Source organism: Mercenaria mercenaria, chromosome 10 (genome assembly GCF_021730395.1).
Source record: "Mercenaria mercenaria strain notata chromosome 10, MADL_Memer_1, whole genome shotgun sequence".
Classification (NCBI taxonomy): domain Eukaryota; kingdom Metazoa; phylum Mollusca; class Bivalvia; order Venerida; family Veneridae; genus Mercenaria; species Mercenaria mercenaria.
Genome location: NC_069370.1, coordinates 40400011 through 40415563, shown reverse-complemented (window position 1 = coordinate 40415563; position 15553 = coordinate 40400011). Strand labels below are relative to the sequence as shown.

Sequence of the window (15553 nt, the reverse complement as noted above, 5' to 3'; positions counted from 1 at the left end):
ATAAAAAATGTAAAATAAATAGATAGGTGTTGATACAAGTGTCATGAGTAAAATTGAATAAGCGTCAGCTGATTTATCAGAAGTCTATGTAATGCCAGACAAAGTCCAAAACCGACAATCTTATTTGTATTCACCAAGAGACATCAATTTATGAACTGAGAAAACGTCAATTGTTTGCGTTCGAAAAATGAATAAAAACTTTAATTACCTTAAAAATGAAAAAAATAATAAAATGGCTCAGCCAGAAAACTTATCACAGAACGAACGAATATTTTGCAGATATGTTAATACTATCATAAACGGCTCCTGCATTCTAATATTTTACAAAATATAACATATAAACCGGAATTACTCAGATTTGTAAATTACAAGTCAAATTCCAAATGTTTTGAGAAGTGATAATTGAAGATGAAAAATAAATAATCAATTAAAATGCTCGCTAGATATTAATTCTGTACAATTTGATTTCTTTTAAGAAAATATTAGACTAGCGTCTAGTTTTAAATGAACTTCAAACGAATTTAAATAAATCCTTTTTATACATTCATAATAAAGAGTAGTTACTTTACACAAACTTTCAACCTTTTAAATCTGATTAGTACACTTGACTGTGTCCGCACTTTATCAAAACAAGAGAACGCAAAGATTAATGTCTATTCCAAAATTCATTAAATACTGCATTTCAATTTTTTCTTTTATTAAGTTTATAATTCATTTATTCTACAGCGGACTATCGTTCACCTTTTGTAACTTTTTAAGTTTCAGAAAAAGCAAATTGGAAAATTAATTGAAAATCGACGGACTTATGATGTATGTGAGCCAGTGGGTGGAGAAAACGGAATAAAGGTGTACCTCTTTCATAATGAGCGACAGGTAGACAACGGGATTGTGATGACTTTATATACCTCACAGGTACCGGTGTTTGGACACTTGAGTGGAGGTGGAGCCTATTTGATGTGTGTGACCAAATAACTTGAGTGAACAAATGTCTATCATCGATCCTGGTTCGTTTAATTTGAGTCCATAGCGAATGTACGTATTATTATCATGACAGGGAGGATGTCTATACACAGTTAGTGTAAAGTATTGAACTACAAACTGATGATTCTTATGAAATAAAGGTGGAAATTGTCATAGCAAATGTCTGGAGATATTTCGCTGAGATTGTCGGGACTGAAGACAACATCACGATGACGACACTCCGGCGAGATTTTGGCCAATCATTTAAATCAGAGCTTCGAGGAATTATCGCAGATAGTTATAGTTGAATTGCGAAAGATTGAGAAAGTGAGACAGAGAAATATTTATTAATGCTTAATATACGAATTGTTAACAATAAACGTATTAAAAATTATTTCAATAATGTCTTCTAAATTTTTTGGTTATTATCAAAAAAGATTTTTACAAGTTAAGTAAATTACGATAATTAATTAAATTAAATTTAGTTCTATACATATTCTGGAATTCGCTGTAAACACTGATATTAGTTATAGTGTGCTTCGTCCAAAAACTAAAAATACTCTTGAACGAAGTTTTATCAGAAAAACATGAAAAGTTAATTTAAGACTGGAATATGACTTTTATAACATAAAACTGACTTCACATAAATGACAGGAGCTGTAAAATTAAAAGAAGTCAGTGTTTTAATCCTAAGTGCAGTGATCATAAATCTGACAAAATCGTTTATACCTTGTGACTGACGTTCCTGATTTATTCCGATCGGAATGTTTTCATCGAGAACTATACGCTGTATTCAATCTATAGCGATTGTGATATTAATATTTACTGGATATACAACACCATGTGGTCCGGACGTTAGGGCAGGAAAAAGTCGAAAGCGTGCTAAAAAGGCGACACCGTTTGTTTTCAAGCAACACGTGCCGAGTGTGTCAGAGTTTGCTTATGGTGCCAGTGAGCCGGCGGACGGGGCTATTCACAGAGATGACCCGCGGTTTCAGGATCTGGTTGAGAACCATAACACCGATATTATGTTTAGGGACGAGGAAAGGGATGGATCAGATAGGATTATGACCCAGGTAACAACATTTTCTTACATTTACTAACAGCAAATATTTGATGAGATTTTCATTTACAGGTTAAAATGTCTGAATTATTTGATTATCCGGGACTGCTAAATTCTTTTAGTAATAAAAACTGCAAACTAATGACAGAAACAGGCTTCAATTGTATTTATTTCAATGCTTATTTTATCTAATTAAGATATCTATTTTTATGTGGTAAGAAACATACTTTCATAATTTCTTAGATGTTACTTCTCAATTGAACACTAATTAAAGAAAATATGGGATGAAGTTTCATTGCTATATACGATTTTATCAATTCTTTTAGACGCCAGACTATGTCAGTTTTTGACAAGCACAAACATCTGGTTCAAACATGCACAAATGCATTCTTCAAATTTCATTGTCAGCTACTAAAATTGTTTTAAAAGAAGAACTCATACGGTGAAGAATTCTCCAAAATTCGTGGTAGTAGTGATTTGGATTCAAACACACCACAACCCTTTTACAAATATTCTTAATTCACACTTTGATGTATTCAAAAACAAATAATTCTCAAAGCTGATGAAAAGAACGAAAACAAAGCTTCATTGCATTTGCTAACGAGCACTACAGCAATTAAGAAGATCTAGATGTTAATTATGGATAAGGGATCGGAAAGTTAGCGGATGATATGTTATGAGATAAAATGGTGTTAAAATACCACCCGCACTCTTTTTTTCTGTGTTCACTCCGCTGCTTTATCACATTGAATCTAGTGTATACCGTATTCAAGACTCAAGGTGATGGTTGTAAACATAGTTTTAACGACATGTTGTTCATTATTACTTTTTTTTTGTTTTTCTTTGTGAAAAATGTGAAAGATCTTTAACCGCATTTATATTACACAATAATATTTATTATCTATTTTCTTCCACTTTAGCAAACTAGTTTAGCTTCTTGTCTAAACGCTTTCCGTTGAATAACATCTTTTACGTTATAAAGAACACTCTAATAAAGGATTCCATTAAGATAACCCAAATATCTGTATTTTCTACAAGATGATTCCACAAATAAACATGTTTTTGGTTTATTAGAGAATTTCCTGTCTCTAATCTGATTCATAAGTGCAGGGAAAATAAGAGAATTATAACTCTAATTGTAATACATACAAAATCAATATTCAAGACATCCAAGAATATCATGCTTTTGTACAGCAACGTCAATATAACAGAACATGACATTTGAAGAAAAAAAAACAGAACTGATTACTGAAACAAGATGAATGTAGAGAAAGACTTATTTGTATTATAGACTTTGTGGCATAATCTAGGAAATACAAATTTAGAGAATATAAAAGACACATAGTTCGGTAAAGATACTATCAGTCCGACGAAACAAACAAACAACAGCTACCAAAATATTTTTATTATTATTATAGTGGTGCATTGAAAAACAAATGTCAAGTGATTGTTAATTTCTTTGAGAAATGTACAAATTAAATAATTATGTACAATAAACCAAAATTTAAGCTAGATGTTTCCTAACAGCAAAACTTTTCTGAGAAAAAATCACTAATATAAACCAAAATTATTTAAAAGCCAATGTTTAAATCCAAATAATTTGTTTTAAGAATACCGAGAAACTGTTAAATAAAACTTAAAAGTAGGCTATATGTACCCAATTGACATTTGGATATAGAAAGTCTAGTACTTTTTACACACACTTGTCATTGTAACTCCTCTGACAAGCGTTAAATGCCTTTAGACAGATAAATAGATAGACGGTATTTTAAGTGGAGTTTCCCAATTTTACATACTCCGAAAATCAGGGAAAAAGTTGATTATGTGTGTGTAACGTAACACGCTTTTTCTTGGCATAACATATACAGCACTCGAACACCGGCGTGGAAAATATGAATTAATCAGACGCATCAACGGTAGTGGAGCATAGCCACAAAATTCTGGAAAATGCAAACATTTTTGTGCAGCACTTACATGCAGAAGGAATTTTCATACAATTGTCTTGTCAATGAACTGTAGAACAATACAGAATAACACAAAAAATGTTTTTGATGTTAAGTTTCTGTAAGTGTTCGCTATTTTCTTAACTGAAAGGCTACAGTTGTACAATTTTAAGATACTGTTAACTGGCCATTCTGAAGTAGGTGCAAAACCCCGAACTACTTTTAAACCCCAAACTACTTTTAAGATTGTTTGATATTTCAAGATATTTGATACTGGTAGAACGGTATCAGTTTAAATTCAAATTACCATAGCAATATTTGTATTTCTACAATAATAGCGATAAAAACTTCTCTACACCGAAGTAATAATTCTATTAACGTTAACTTTATAATATATTGTAGCCCAAGTTTAATTGTCCCATTTTATGCGGTTGATCCGTATCTATAACATCTAAAGATACGACAACAATTGAAAGTAACAAGCGTAAAATGGTGGGCAAGTGTAAATAAAATATGGTAAAAGGTCAGGGCTCTTTTCCTCCGTTTTTACGGACAATGGGTCTTTATTGTTCTATTCTAATTTTGCATTTGCGTGTTATAGTTCAAACGGCTAAATTTTCGATCACAGTTTCCATAAATAATTACGTATTTAGACTGCACGATTTAAAACAAAAATGAAAAATTTTCCCCGTGCAAGATATTTATGGTTAAATTAAAACAATCTGTAAGAATTATCTGCCCAATTGCGCCTTTTCAATAGCTTTCAAGAACATGCAATAAAATTAATTGCGATAAATTAATGATATTTTGTGTGATTGTTAGATTGTATTTCTTTGTTCGTTGCAGTGCTTGTACATTTTAAAAGGTTCTGTTATAAATGTGTGTCCTTTGGTATTCATTCGGAGTGAAAATAAATTATTAGAGCATGGTCATACAGATATCAAGGTCAATACATTGCTGTTATTTCTTTTCTGGGGGTGGGGGTGGGAGGTGGTCCTTAGGTATTCGTACAAAGTGAAAATAAAAGATTAGAGCATGGTCATACAGATAACAAGGTTGCAATACATTGCGGTTAATTCTTTTCAGGGGGTGGGGTGGGAGGGGGTCCTTTGGTATTTGTACGGAGTGAAAATAAATGATTAGAACATGGTTATACAGATATCAAGGTTACAATACGACTGTCCGGGGTTTTTTATTGTAGAGGAAGACCCCTAGGGTATTATTTCATCACATGCGGGCATCTAATTATATGTACGGAACTTCTGTATGCCAGTCATATAGCTCCATCTGTTGCAGTTGTATTCAAAGTACGCGTGAAATTGATGAATGTACTGCAGACTTAACCGTCCGTGACGATTTGACGAAAGTATTTCTAAGTCAAACATTTGGAATTACTTTTGAGTGATAATTCATGTGGGGAAGTTGGCAGTTACTTGCGGAGAACAGGTTTGTACTGGTTCAGAATCCAGGAACACTGGTTAGGTTAACTGCCCGCCGTCACATGACTGAAATACTGTTGAAAAAAAACGGCGTTAAACCCAAAACAAACAAACAAACCAACATACTGAGTTGTTAGATACGTAACTGTTGTGCCGAACAAGTAAAATACCGGTGCAGTATCTGAAAACACTGTTTAGATAACTGACCACTCTTGCATAAGATAACTGACCACTCTTGCATAAGTGAAAACTGATGAAATCTGCATGAACCACAAACATACATATTGCAGGTTTATTAGTCAGTTAAAAAGAAAGTTGCTTTAAAAGACTCCGGCATAACATTCTATAACATTTGGTAACAAGTATCATTCTACTAGAGAATTCTGCGCATGAAGTATACTTCGTACATTGAACTTCTTTTATGAACAGTTCACGTGTTCAGTTGTACAATTTTAGCAACGGTGGTGTAGAAAATTAAGTTTTAAAGTCTATATTTCCAACCCATTTGTAAGCAAAGATATGTCTCAAGATTTGCAGCTCTGCTCTGAAGGGCATGATAAAACCCCTAAAGCCAAATCAAGCCTGCAACGTTTTCATTCTTGTCGTGTTAAGGAAACTTGGAGTTTACACTTTTATAATGTAGAAATAAAGTTGTTCTCGCCATCTATGACAAGAAGCAACCCACATACACCTTAACATGAAGAGGTGCCGGTCATATTATCCCGTTCACGTCATATTTATACACCGATGTGTACGAGAAAACCATGGTTAACCATTTAAATGTGTAGGAATCAGTTGTATTTTAAATTAGCATTGTCTGAAAATATTAGGATTCTGTTTACACAAGACCGCACATGTCGTACAAACCCATAATTTCAGTCGTTCGGAATCACTATTATAACATTACAGACATATTGACGATCTTAGACATTTGTGTTCTCTGTTTTATTTCATTGTTATAAAGAAGAATGACTGTTACATGTATCCCATATTTCGCTACTCAATATGCAAGATGTTCTTTCATACTGTGAAACTAAAAAAATAACTTCAAAAGTAAAATTAATCATTTTTACTTGCAGAAAATAGAAAAAAGAAGTTCATATTTAATTGCTTACAATTATTGTCTGCCTTTAAAGATTTGGTCACACAAGTTATCGTTCATTTCTTTTTATGGAAAAAGACAATCTTTTATTCTAAGAGAAGTGATAACCAGCTCTTACAAGTGCCTTTACTTGCTCTTTCAAAGTTATCCGCAGATAAATTATTTTAGAGCGTAGTTTCTTTTAATACATTTCTTTCTTTTTGTATTACGGAGACACTACTGAGTCATAAGGAAGCGGCTGATTTTAAAAGACACAGAAACCAGAGATAAAATAGTTCTACCATCACGTTTCATGAGAGACAAATGCCAGAAGATTTATACGCAAATGACACCACTAACCGTACAATCTGTGAAAATGGAAGCACGAGGGACACAAAATAACGAGTTAAATGAGATGAAAATCTTATTATCCATTTAGGCAAATGTCCTAGTCTAGACTGATACTCTAGTATTCCCAGGAATCTATGAGCTAAGACATGCCATGGCCCGACATTGATATATCGGATATATTCGAAATACATAACACGAGAAAAACATTTCTAGTAAATTTGACCTGGGTTACAATGACACGATGTATATAGTTGTGTTTGTAGTTGTTTAAGGATTTTTTGTAAGGCTCATTAATTGTGTTTTGGCTTTTCTTGCAAAGACTGATTGTGATTTTTTTTTGTATTGAAGACCATATTAACGTCACAAGTAAACTGCAAAAAAGTCAGTTTTAAATTTTTCAACCTGGTCCTAGAGGGCGTGAACGGTAGCATGCATTTCCACTGCCGTTCATGAACAGGCTCAATCAAACCGAGCCTGCAACATTTTCGTTTCTGTCGTGTTGAGCGACCTTTGGAGTTTTCACTTTTTCTATTTTATGGTTATAAGTTATTAATATCTCCATTAACGAAAATTAATCACGCTCTAAGATGTAGGGTTTACAGTTTATAGTTTCTGGGCCCTTATTATTTCTCGAAATGAAAATAAAAAAGTTTATAAAAATTCTGTTATCAGTTCAAAGAAAGATCCGAGATGCATTCAAACAAAAAACAAAGGCATCGAGTCAATAGAAATAGAGACATACCAATAAGACAGCTTTCCAAAAACAAAGCCCTACACTGCACCCTACAGCAGTGCACATATGCATGTGCAAATCATAGTCATACACATATATAGATAGACAAAAAAACCAAATAGTAAAAACAAAACAAAAACATTTAGGAACACAGCTGGGCACCGCCACTGCATTCAAGCCGTTCAAAAATCTAAAATCTTTTAAAAATTCATGTGTACAAACATTGTATGAGTCTTATCATTATCCAGAAGTTTGGATACGACAAATAACGACCTTTTACACAGAAAGAAGTCTATTGTATGTCCTGTCTGATTAAAAATCGTGTAAGTTATATCCTTTAATATGTTTTGTTGTTGTTGTTATTTTTGTTGGCTTTAGAGCTACACCGACACAATTTTTATCATAATTCTTTAAAAATGTATGAAACAGGGCTTATGATTTACAAATATACATGCTTGTTATTTTTGTAAATCTGGTATAGTTAACTTTCAAAGGCGTTCTTATCTGGAAAGGTTTAGGTTGCCTATATATTTCTGTGCTTTATTCATATACATACCCATGCATACTAATGCTGAAGTTAAGATTTGAGGGTCATGCGGTTCTGGAAACCTGTCTTTACTTTATGGTATATTTATTCTTGTGTTTCAAATATTAAAAGAAAGTGATTTCTGACGATAAATATTACTTGACTGTCATAAATTCCAAACAAATTAGTGCTTTCCAGATTGTAACATAAATAGAATTACATAATTGATACTACAGCTGTGTATATGTTCTTTAATCGAGGGTACAAAGCATATCGTTTGTTTTAGAGAAATTGATGTTTGAAGATGTAATCATTTTAATGTTAGGTAGTGACCTAAATTTTCTAAGACTGACCTAATAACATGGATAGGTTATCGAGTTTTGATCTGATTATGTATTATGCCGCTGAGAAGGTTTACTAGATTAACCTTTAGCCTGCTGCCGGCAAGTGATTTTGCCTTCCCGACCAATGCAGACTGATCATGGTCTGCATTGTTCGCTATTCAGTCAGTAAATTTTCAGTGAAACCTCTTCAAATGATAAAATTAATGGTACTGCCCAAATTGAATGATGTACCAGTCCATATTAGAAATTTAGCAGGGTAAATGTTAACTGAATTGGAGTAATTAATAAAAATGGCAGACAGTATTTTCCAAAATGTATTTCATTTCATACCAAGATGGAACAAAACTACAGTCATATAATCAACATGGGTATATTCAAAACACATCTAACGTTACGATAATAAAATTAGTTTTTGATTTTGGAGGCTGTGTTCTTGGGACGTGGCAACTCACTTTGGATCCTCCATGTTTTTCTTTGAATGAATTGAAAGAAAAATCACTTTTTCAAGTAAACACATAGATTTTCTATATTATTTATTTTGTAAACCGTAAAGTGTGTGTGTGTGTGTGTGTGTGTGTTCGGGTTTAACGTCTTTCTCAACAATACCTGAATTTTGTAAAAAAGGGACTTTACACAAACATAGACGAATAAAAGAAGGTATGTGTAGGGAGGCACTTTTAACGTGTTCGATATATAAGACGCTTGGTCATGGAATGGTCATTAAATCGACTGAAAACAACCACCTTTATTGGCATCCGTCACGGACGCAAGGAATTCCAATTTCCTTTGTTTGCTTTGATTGTCCAGTGATTTCTAACAGTTTTGATATCGTGCCATCCTCGTTAACAACAAACAAATAGAAAGTGATTGATGAACTACACGCCGTTATGAAAACGTCATTTCGGCTGGTAAAATACCTCTTAAGTATATACATCATGCTTTCTGTTTTGAGACCATTTCTTTTACTGTGTGTTAAAAATCTAAATTCAGGTAAAGAGGAAAATTGCCGATTCAGACTGATATCGGGTAACTTCTTTGTCATTTCAGTTCATCAAATATATTAAGATATATTGCTGGCAATGTCAATCAGTTCCTTCTATTAACTTATTCCCCTGGTAGGGTGCACGTTCCTTTTCTTTGTTTTTTATGTTCCCATATTGTTTCCTATTTATATCTGTATTGCTGCTAGCAGCAGATGTTGGTGTAACACCATTTCACTTATAGTATGATCCAAGTGTATCTAACAGTTAGCTGCTACACTTTCCTCTTTGATTTTGTCTGATGGATTAGGAGGAGGACTCTATAATACATTTCTTCAGGCTAGTTTGGACCGAGTTGCTTTGATAGCTTGTCTTCTAGCTTGCTTTTAATGGTGGTTTTCTTTTGCTTTGCCTTCTGCAAAGGCACTCGGTGTATACGCATGTTTCGCTAGGCCATTCTCGGGCATTTGCCTGATTTTCATATGGTATCTTTTGTTACTAATAATGTGTTGAAAATTCACCTACTCTGTTTTAGAACATTGTGGGATTTGGCAAGCAATATTCACGCTCTCCAGGGATGCTTGCCAATGACTGTCCACAGGTGGTGCTCACTGTGTTTCTTTGTTTGTTTTTGTCCTTGGGAGTTACGAGTGAGGTTTGGCTAGCACTATTTTACCGGTTTTAACTCTACAGCGATGCTTGCCAATGACCGTTCAAAGGCGGTGCCCCACTGTGTTTCCTAATTAGCTTATTTTGTCCTTGTCAAATTGTTATAATTTATATATGTATTTTGTGCAAATACATATATCGAAAGCACCGAAAACAAGGCAAACTGAAAATTGCAGACTCGGTTTGATTGAGTCTGTTCATCAGCAGTAATGGAAAATGCAACACTGCCTACGCCCCCTAGCACCGGCTTAAGCAGTATCCAATCTTCAAATTTATACGAGTTGAAATCAAAAGCCACGTTCTAGAAACGCAGCCTCCCCAAACGTAAACCCAATACGCGGACGCGGACACAGACACGACCAACACACACACACTCACACAAAGCAAACGCACAAGGACAAAACGAACAAGTAAAAGAACACAGTGGGGCACCGCCTTGGAAACCTCCACTGGGGAGCTTAAACCGTTTTATGGTGCACTCAACCTAACACTCTTCGTATATGGACAATAAGGAATCCATTTCGGCATGCTTCGGTTTTTAATGTAGTGCATACGAGCACATGACATTCTACAACACAAGGGTATGCCTAAGTTGCATACGTACAATAAAGAATCGAACAGATATGGCCGATTGTTTTTTTTTGCACGTTAACTACCATAAGCGATAACAAAGTTGAAATTGCCTGTTTCGTTTCATATTCATACACTGTATATCATAACCGCAGTGCAAGAAAGTTATAAAGTTTATTTAGTTGCCTTGTGACGTTAACCTTTGACCAGAATGAAGTTTCAGTGGTTATACGAAACAAAAACAACTTGATATTTGTAAGGTATCGGTGTTTTCTTAATCATAGTTGCACAAATGTGGTTTTCTTGGGAAAAAATATTTAAAACTCCACTGGAATGTTTCCCCCGTCATAATATTTATTGTCTTTTATTCACACCTACTTGTCATATAGATAAAAAGAAATCAATTGAAAGTTATGCTTTCATAAATCTGTTATTTTTTTCTACTTGTGAAACATGATTCAACTTCAAGTGCGACTGAGGAGAAAGACACTTGTAACAGATTGTTAAGACTGTTTTTATTCATCATCTCTTAATTAGCCACGCCCAGGTTCTGTGGTTTTCTCTATTGTTCTATTAATATCCGTTAATATTTGATTGTTTTACTGAACAATATTTTTTAAAAATACATTGTTTCATCTTTATAACATAATTTAATTTCTTCTAGCAATAATATTTAAAAAGGTATCTTAAATTCGGTTTTGCCCTAAAACTAAAGTGCAGAACTTGCAGATTGAACCCCAGTCTCTACAAAACGAGACCCTACATCAGTGCATGTATGGATGTGTAACTGCTTGACATCTACAAAAAATACATAACATAAACAAAGTTAAACAAATAGATAACAGTGACAAACAAACAACTGAAGAAGCACGTAGGGGCTCTGTCTTAAAACGGGGAACAGCAAAAATACCACAGAGTATTTAAAAACAATAATGAATATCCAACAGGGAACAGCCTCTCCCAAACGCAAACCCGGCAAGCGGACGCGCACACGACCAACACACACGCACACAAAGTAAACACACAATGACAAAACAAACAAATAAAGGAACACAGTGGTGCACCGCCTTGGAACGGTCAGTGGCAAAACCACTACTGGGGAGCTTAAACCGGTTTATGGTGCACCTAAACTCACTCTTAAACCTGCAAATGGTACGTACTAAACCTCCACAATGTATTTAAGCTGCAAAACTTAACTCAACCGCCTCGGTAGCCTAGTGGTAGAGCGTCCGCTTCGAGTGTGGGAGGTCGTGGGTTCTTTCCCCGGCCGCGTTATACTAAAGACGTTAAAAATGGTACTAGTAGCTTCCTCGCTTGGCGCTCAGCATTAAGAGGATAGTGCTAGGACTGGTCAGCCCGGTGTTAGTATAATGTGACAGTGTGGGGTATCATGCCACGTGTCTACGGCGTGATATTCCAGTGGGGCAGCACTATAAAGTTGGGCATTTTGCTCACTGCTACAAGTAGACACCGTCGTTTATATGACTGAAAAAGTGTTGAAAAATACGTTAAACCGAACACACACACATACACACACACACACCACCACCACCAGGAGAATCTGTAACACTTGCAAATGTATCTACAGGCAGGATATGTAAAATACAAGTTTTATCATAAATGATTATATGAATTAATTAAACGAGCTATATAAGCATGTACTCAATGCCAAAACGGAAGGGAGCAACATGAGAAGAGAAGCACAATTCAGGACAAAAAGGTCAATGCCAGTGGGCTATAATAGTTTTTTCTCCTTTTCCGTCAGGCACAATCGAAAGAAGAAACCATAGAGCACAACTGCGAAAAGACAAAACCGAATAAAACTTGCGGCGCGTTACAAAAAAGTAACCCCTTTAATGATATGTACTAAATTTAACAAAAATACAATTGGATAATTGCCATGACCTTGAATCTTACGAAACATATTCATAAAAGTCTGGTTTTGATTAACTTGTCACAGAAGTGTTTTTTGAAAGAACTTCGATAACCTAATCTGAATTTCGGTAGACAGATCACTAAACCAGATTTAACTGTTGCCGCAGTCTGTCTTGTTGATTTTTACAAGCGGTTCTTATTTACTACACTAGAATCTAAATGAAATGATATTGATTTATTAAGATGTTAATTATCCAATGGTAATGTTTTCACGATCTTTGAAACCATTAACTCAGGGATCAACATACTTTGCATATGTTTGATAATATATCTTTGAACAGTTCTACAGAAAGAAAATGTCTGCGGTCTAAACTTAACATTCAGGAATGACTCATTACCACGAGAAAAAGACGAAAACAGAAACTTTGTCAGAATATATTAGCAAAACAGTCAAACATGTTGTCTTCAAATGATATTAATTGCCGCATGAAAATCAACTAATGATATTTGTCTTTTACGTGTTCCCGCTAGCCCAGTGTCTGAATGATAGAAAACAATTATCATTTGAGAGAAAACTGTTAACAATGAAGACCATAAAACATGAAGGCACCTTGTAAAACCACTCCGTGGGGTAATAAAATCCAAGTGTTGCAGGTCTGCCTGGTAATTGACTACCACGGCGCTCCTTGTGTGTGGAAAAGTGGATTTAGACAGATTGAAAATACGTTTAAATTACCGTCTCATATAAGCGTATTGTATGTAATAATATGGCACAAGAGTGTTTAATCAGTTTGATAAGACAGTTTGAATTATGGCTTTTACAATCGTTCTGTAAAGAATTTACTGTTGAATAACTGCCTCATACTTGCAGCACGTGCATGATAGGGCGGATGAACTTTTATCTTACAAAACGTTTTAAGTACGAAGAAAATTAATTCCAAAAGTCACGTGATATATACAATGGGTAAAGGACTTGATCAGAGTACAAACATTTCAGTCTAGCTTCGGTACATTTGGAGCATGGTGCGGATTGGTTTGGAGCACCGTTCACTGGTTAAAACAACCAAGTTTGGTTTTTTGCCACTAATCGTTCCGAGGCAATGTCTCGTTGCGTCCCTTCATATTTATGTTTCGTCTACGGTGTATATTATGATGATTTTGTCTTTGTAATTCTTAGTGAGCACATTGATCTATATTTACATTGGTTTAGGGCTTAGATGTTGAGGGATGGGGCGGTCTAAGAACTTGGTTTTTCCTATTGTAGCATTATCTGTTTTTAACAAAATATCAATTTAGACATAAAATGTGCATGGAGACGAAGCAAGCAAGCGGAGGTCACACCATAGCAGTATGGTCGCTTATAACTGTTATGACAGATACGTGTTTACATGCTTTCGACCAGATGTTCTAAATTTTCCTTTTTCTAGACCCACTCTATTAAACGCTTTATTTTTACGAGCGTAATAAAGCAGTTAAGAAAAAATGCATTGATCATTGAGTCGAACTTAAATAATTACATATTTGATATAGAAATGAACCAAAATCTTTCCTGATATAACAGCAACTGCTCCAACAAAGGGTTTAATGACTTATTTCAGTCGCTTTAGAAATATTTGTGCGAAGTCGAAACTTTTGTTTGATTAAAGAATAGAAACAAACAAGGATAAATATTCAACTGGAAAAAAAACTTCCAAGCTTGTAAAAAATATAACAATATAAAAGTATATTAACAAAAATAAAAATACGAAATAGCGAATACGAAGAACACAACGGGCAGTTGGGATAATTTATTGTATACAAAGTTTTTTTTTATTATCATTATTATTATTATTATAATAAAGAATAGCAATGATAAGTACACTCATTAAACTTGCGGATGCGCGGCCAGACAAATCTCCCTTTTTTTTTGCAAAGCTGTTAACTTGAACATTTTGTTATATTGACCCCCAATCTAACAAACCCATTCATCTTAATTGAAAGTGTATCGTCTTGTCATAACAATATAAATAGAAGAGCAAGGCAAATAGATTTTGTGACCAGTAGTATAGTCTAGCCATTTATTCGATATAAATCATTCTTTTGATTATTTACAAATCTCTTGAAAGAGCTGGTCAGTAAAAGGTCTCTCCACCGGCGATATATTGAGATAACGGTATTGACTTCTCTGTCCTCGGCTGATTATTCTATTATGTTTGAACTTCCCAATTAATATATTAAATACATTGTGCCTGTGAGACATGAAAATATTTTGAAACAATTTCAACCAAAGAAATCAGAAGATAGTATCAGACTACAATAGAATGCCTTCAGTATTGATGTGCAGTTGTTACCAGACAGAAAAAGTAAAATTGATAGTGGTCTAGTGGAAAGAACGGGGACTTGTTTCATGAATAAGATTAAGTGTATGGTTTAAAGAATAAAGGTTCAAGTTAACCACATAAATTGAAAAGCAGCATTTATTAGTTAAAACATATACTTTTCCAAAAATATCAATATATCCCTGTCCATAATCATTTATCTTTTTACAAAAAAGAATCCAGTAAGAGATTCGAATGCAAAACTATCCTATTACTTAGACGAATAGAAATATGCCCTTTCAGCGGACGATTGTGTTATTGCAGGGACGTAGACTTTTAGTATATATACGCTGTTTAATTTCAATTTTATTAATGAAATAAAAACTTAAATGACATAAAATAAAGAGGTACAGTAAAGTTTATTTCCTTTCAAATATACAGTATTTTCAGGAAAAATGTTGTTTTTTTTGCTGGAAAGGAGAAATGACTATCAATCTTCCTTTTTTTTTTTTAATTTTTGACTGTTTTTATGGAAGAAATTTTCTAGGTTAGTAGTCTTAAGCAAAAAAAAAGAAACCTTCTTTCTTGAGGTAAACAAAAATGTATAGATGAATTCCTTTATCTGAGAGATATAAACGGTATATGGAGTAGGGTATATCCGCCGGGAGAGTGGTAAATCCGCTCCAAATAACCGTTTTCTCAAACAATGGTAAATTTTTGTT

The 15553-nt window shown here is 34.1% G+C and overlaps 1 protein-coding gene across 2 annotated transcripts in view; it reads left to right on the top strand.

Annotated features, from left to right (window-relative positions):
- Positions 1-15553, top strand: part of LOC123561829 (sonic hedgehog protein-like) — a 96984-nt gene that overhangs the window by 68282 nt on the left and 13149 nt on the right. For both annotated transcript variants that reach the window (XM_045354445.2, XM_045354446.2), the window contains exon 2: positions 760-2036. In XM_045354445.2, coding sequence (XP_045210380.2) covers positions 1725-2036 — 312 coding nt within the window. In that variant the 5' untranslated portion in view covers positions 760-1724. The remainder of the gene's footprint in view (positions 1-759; positions 2037-15553) is intronic.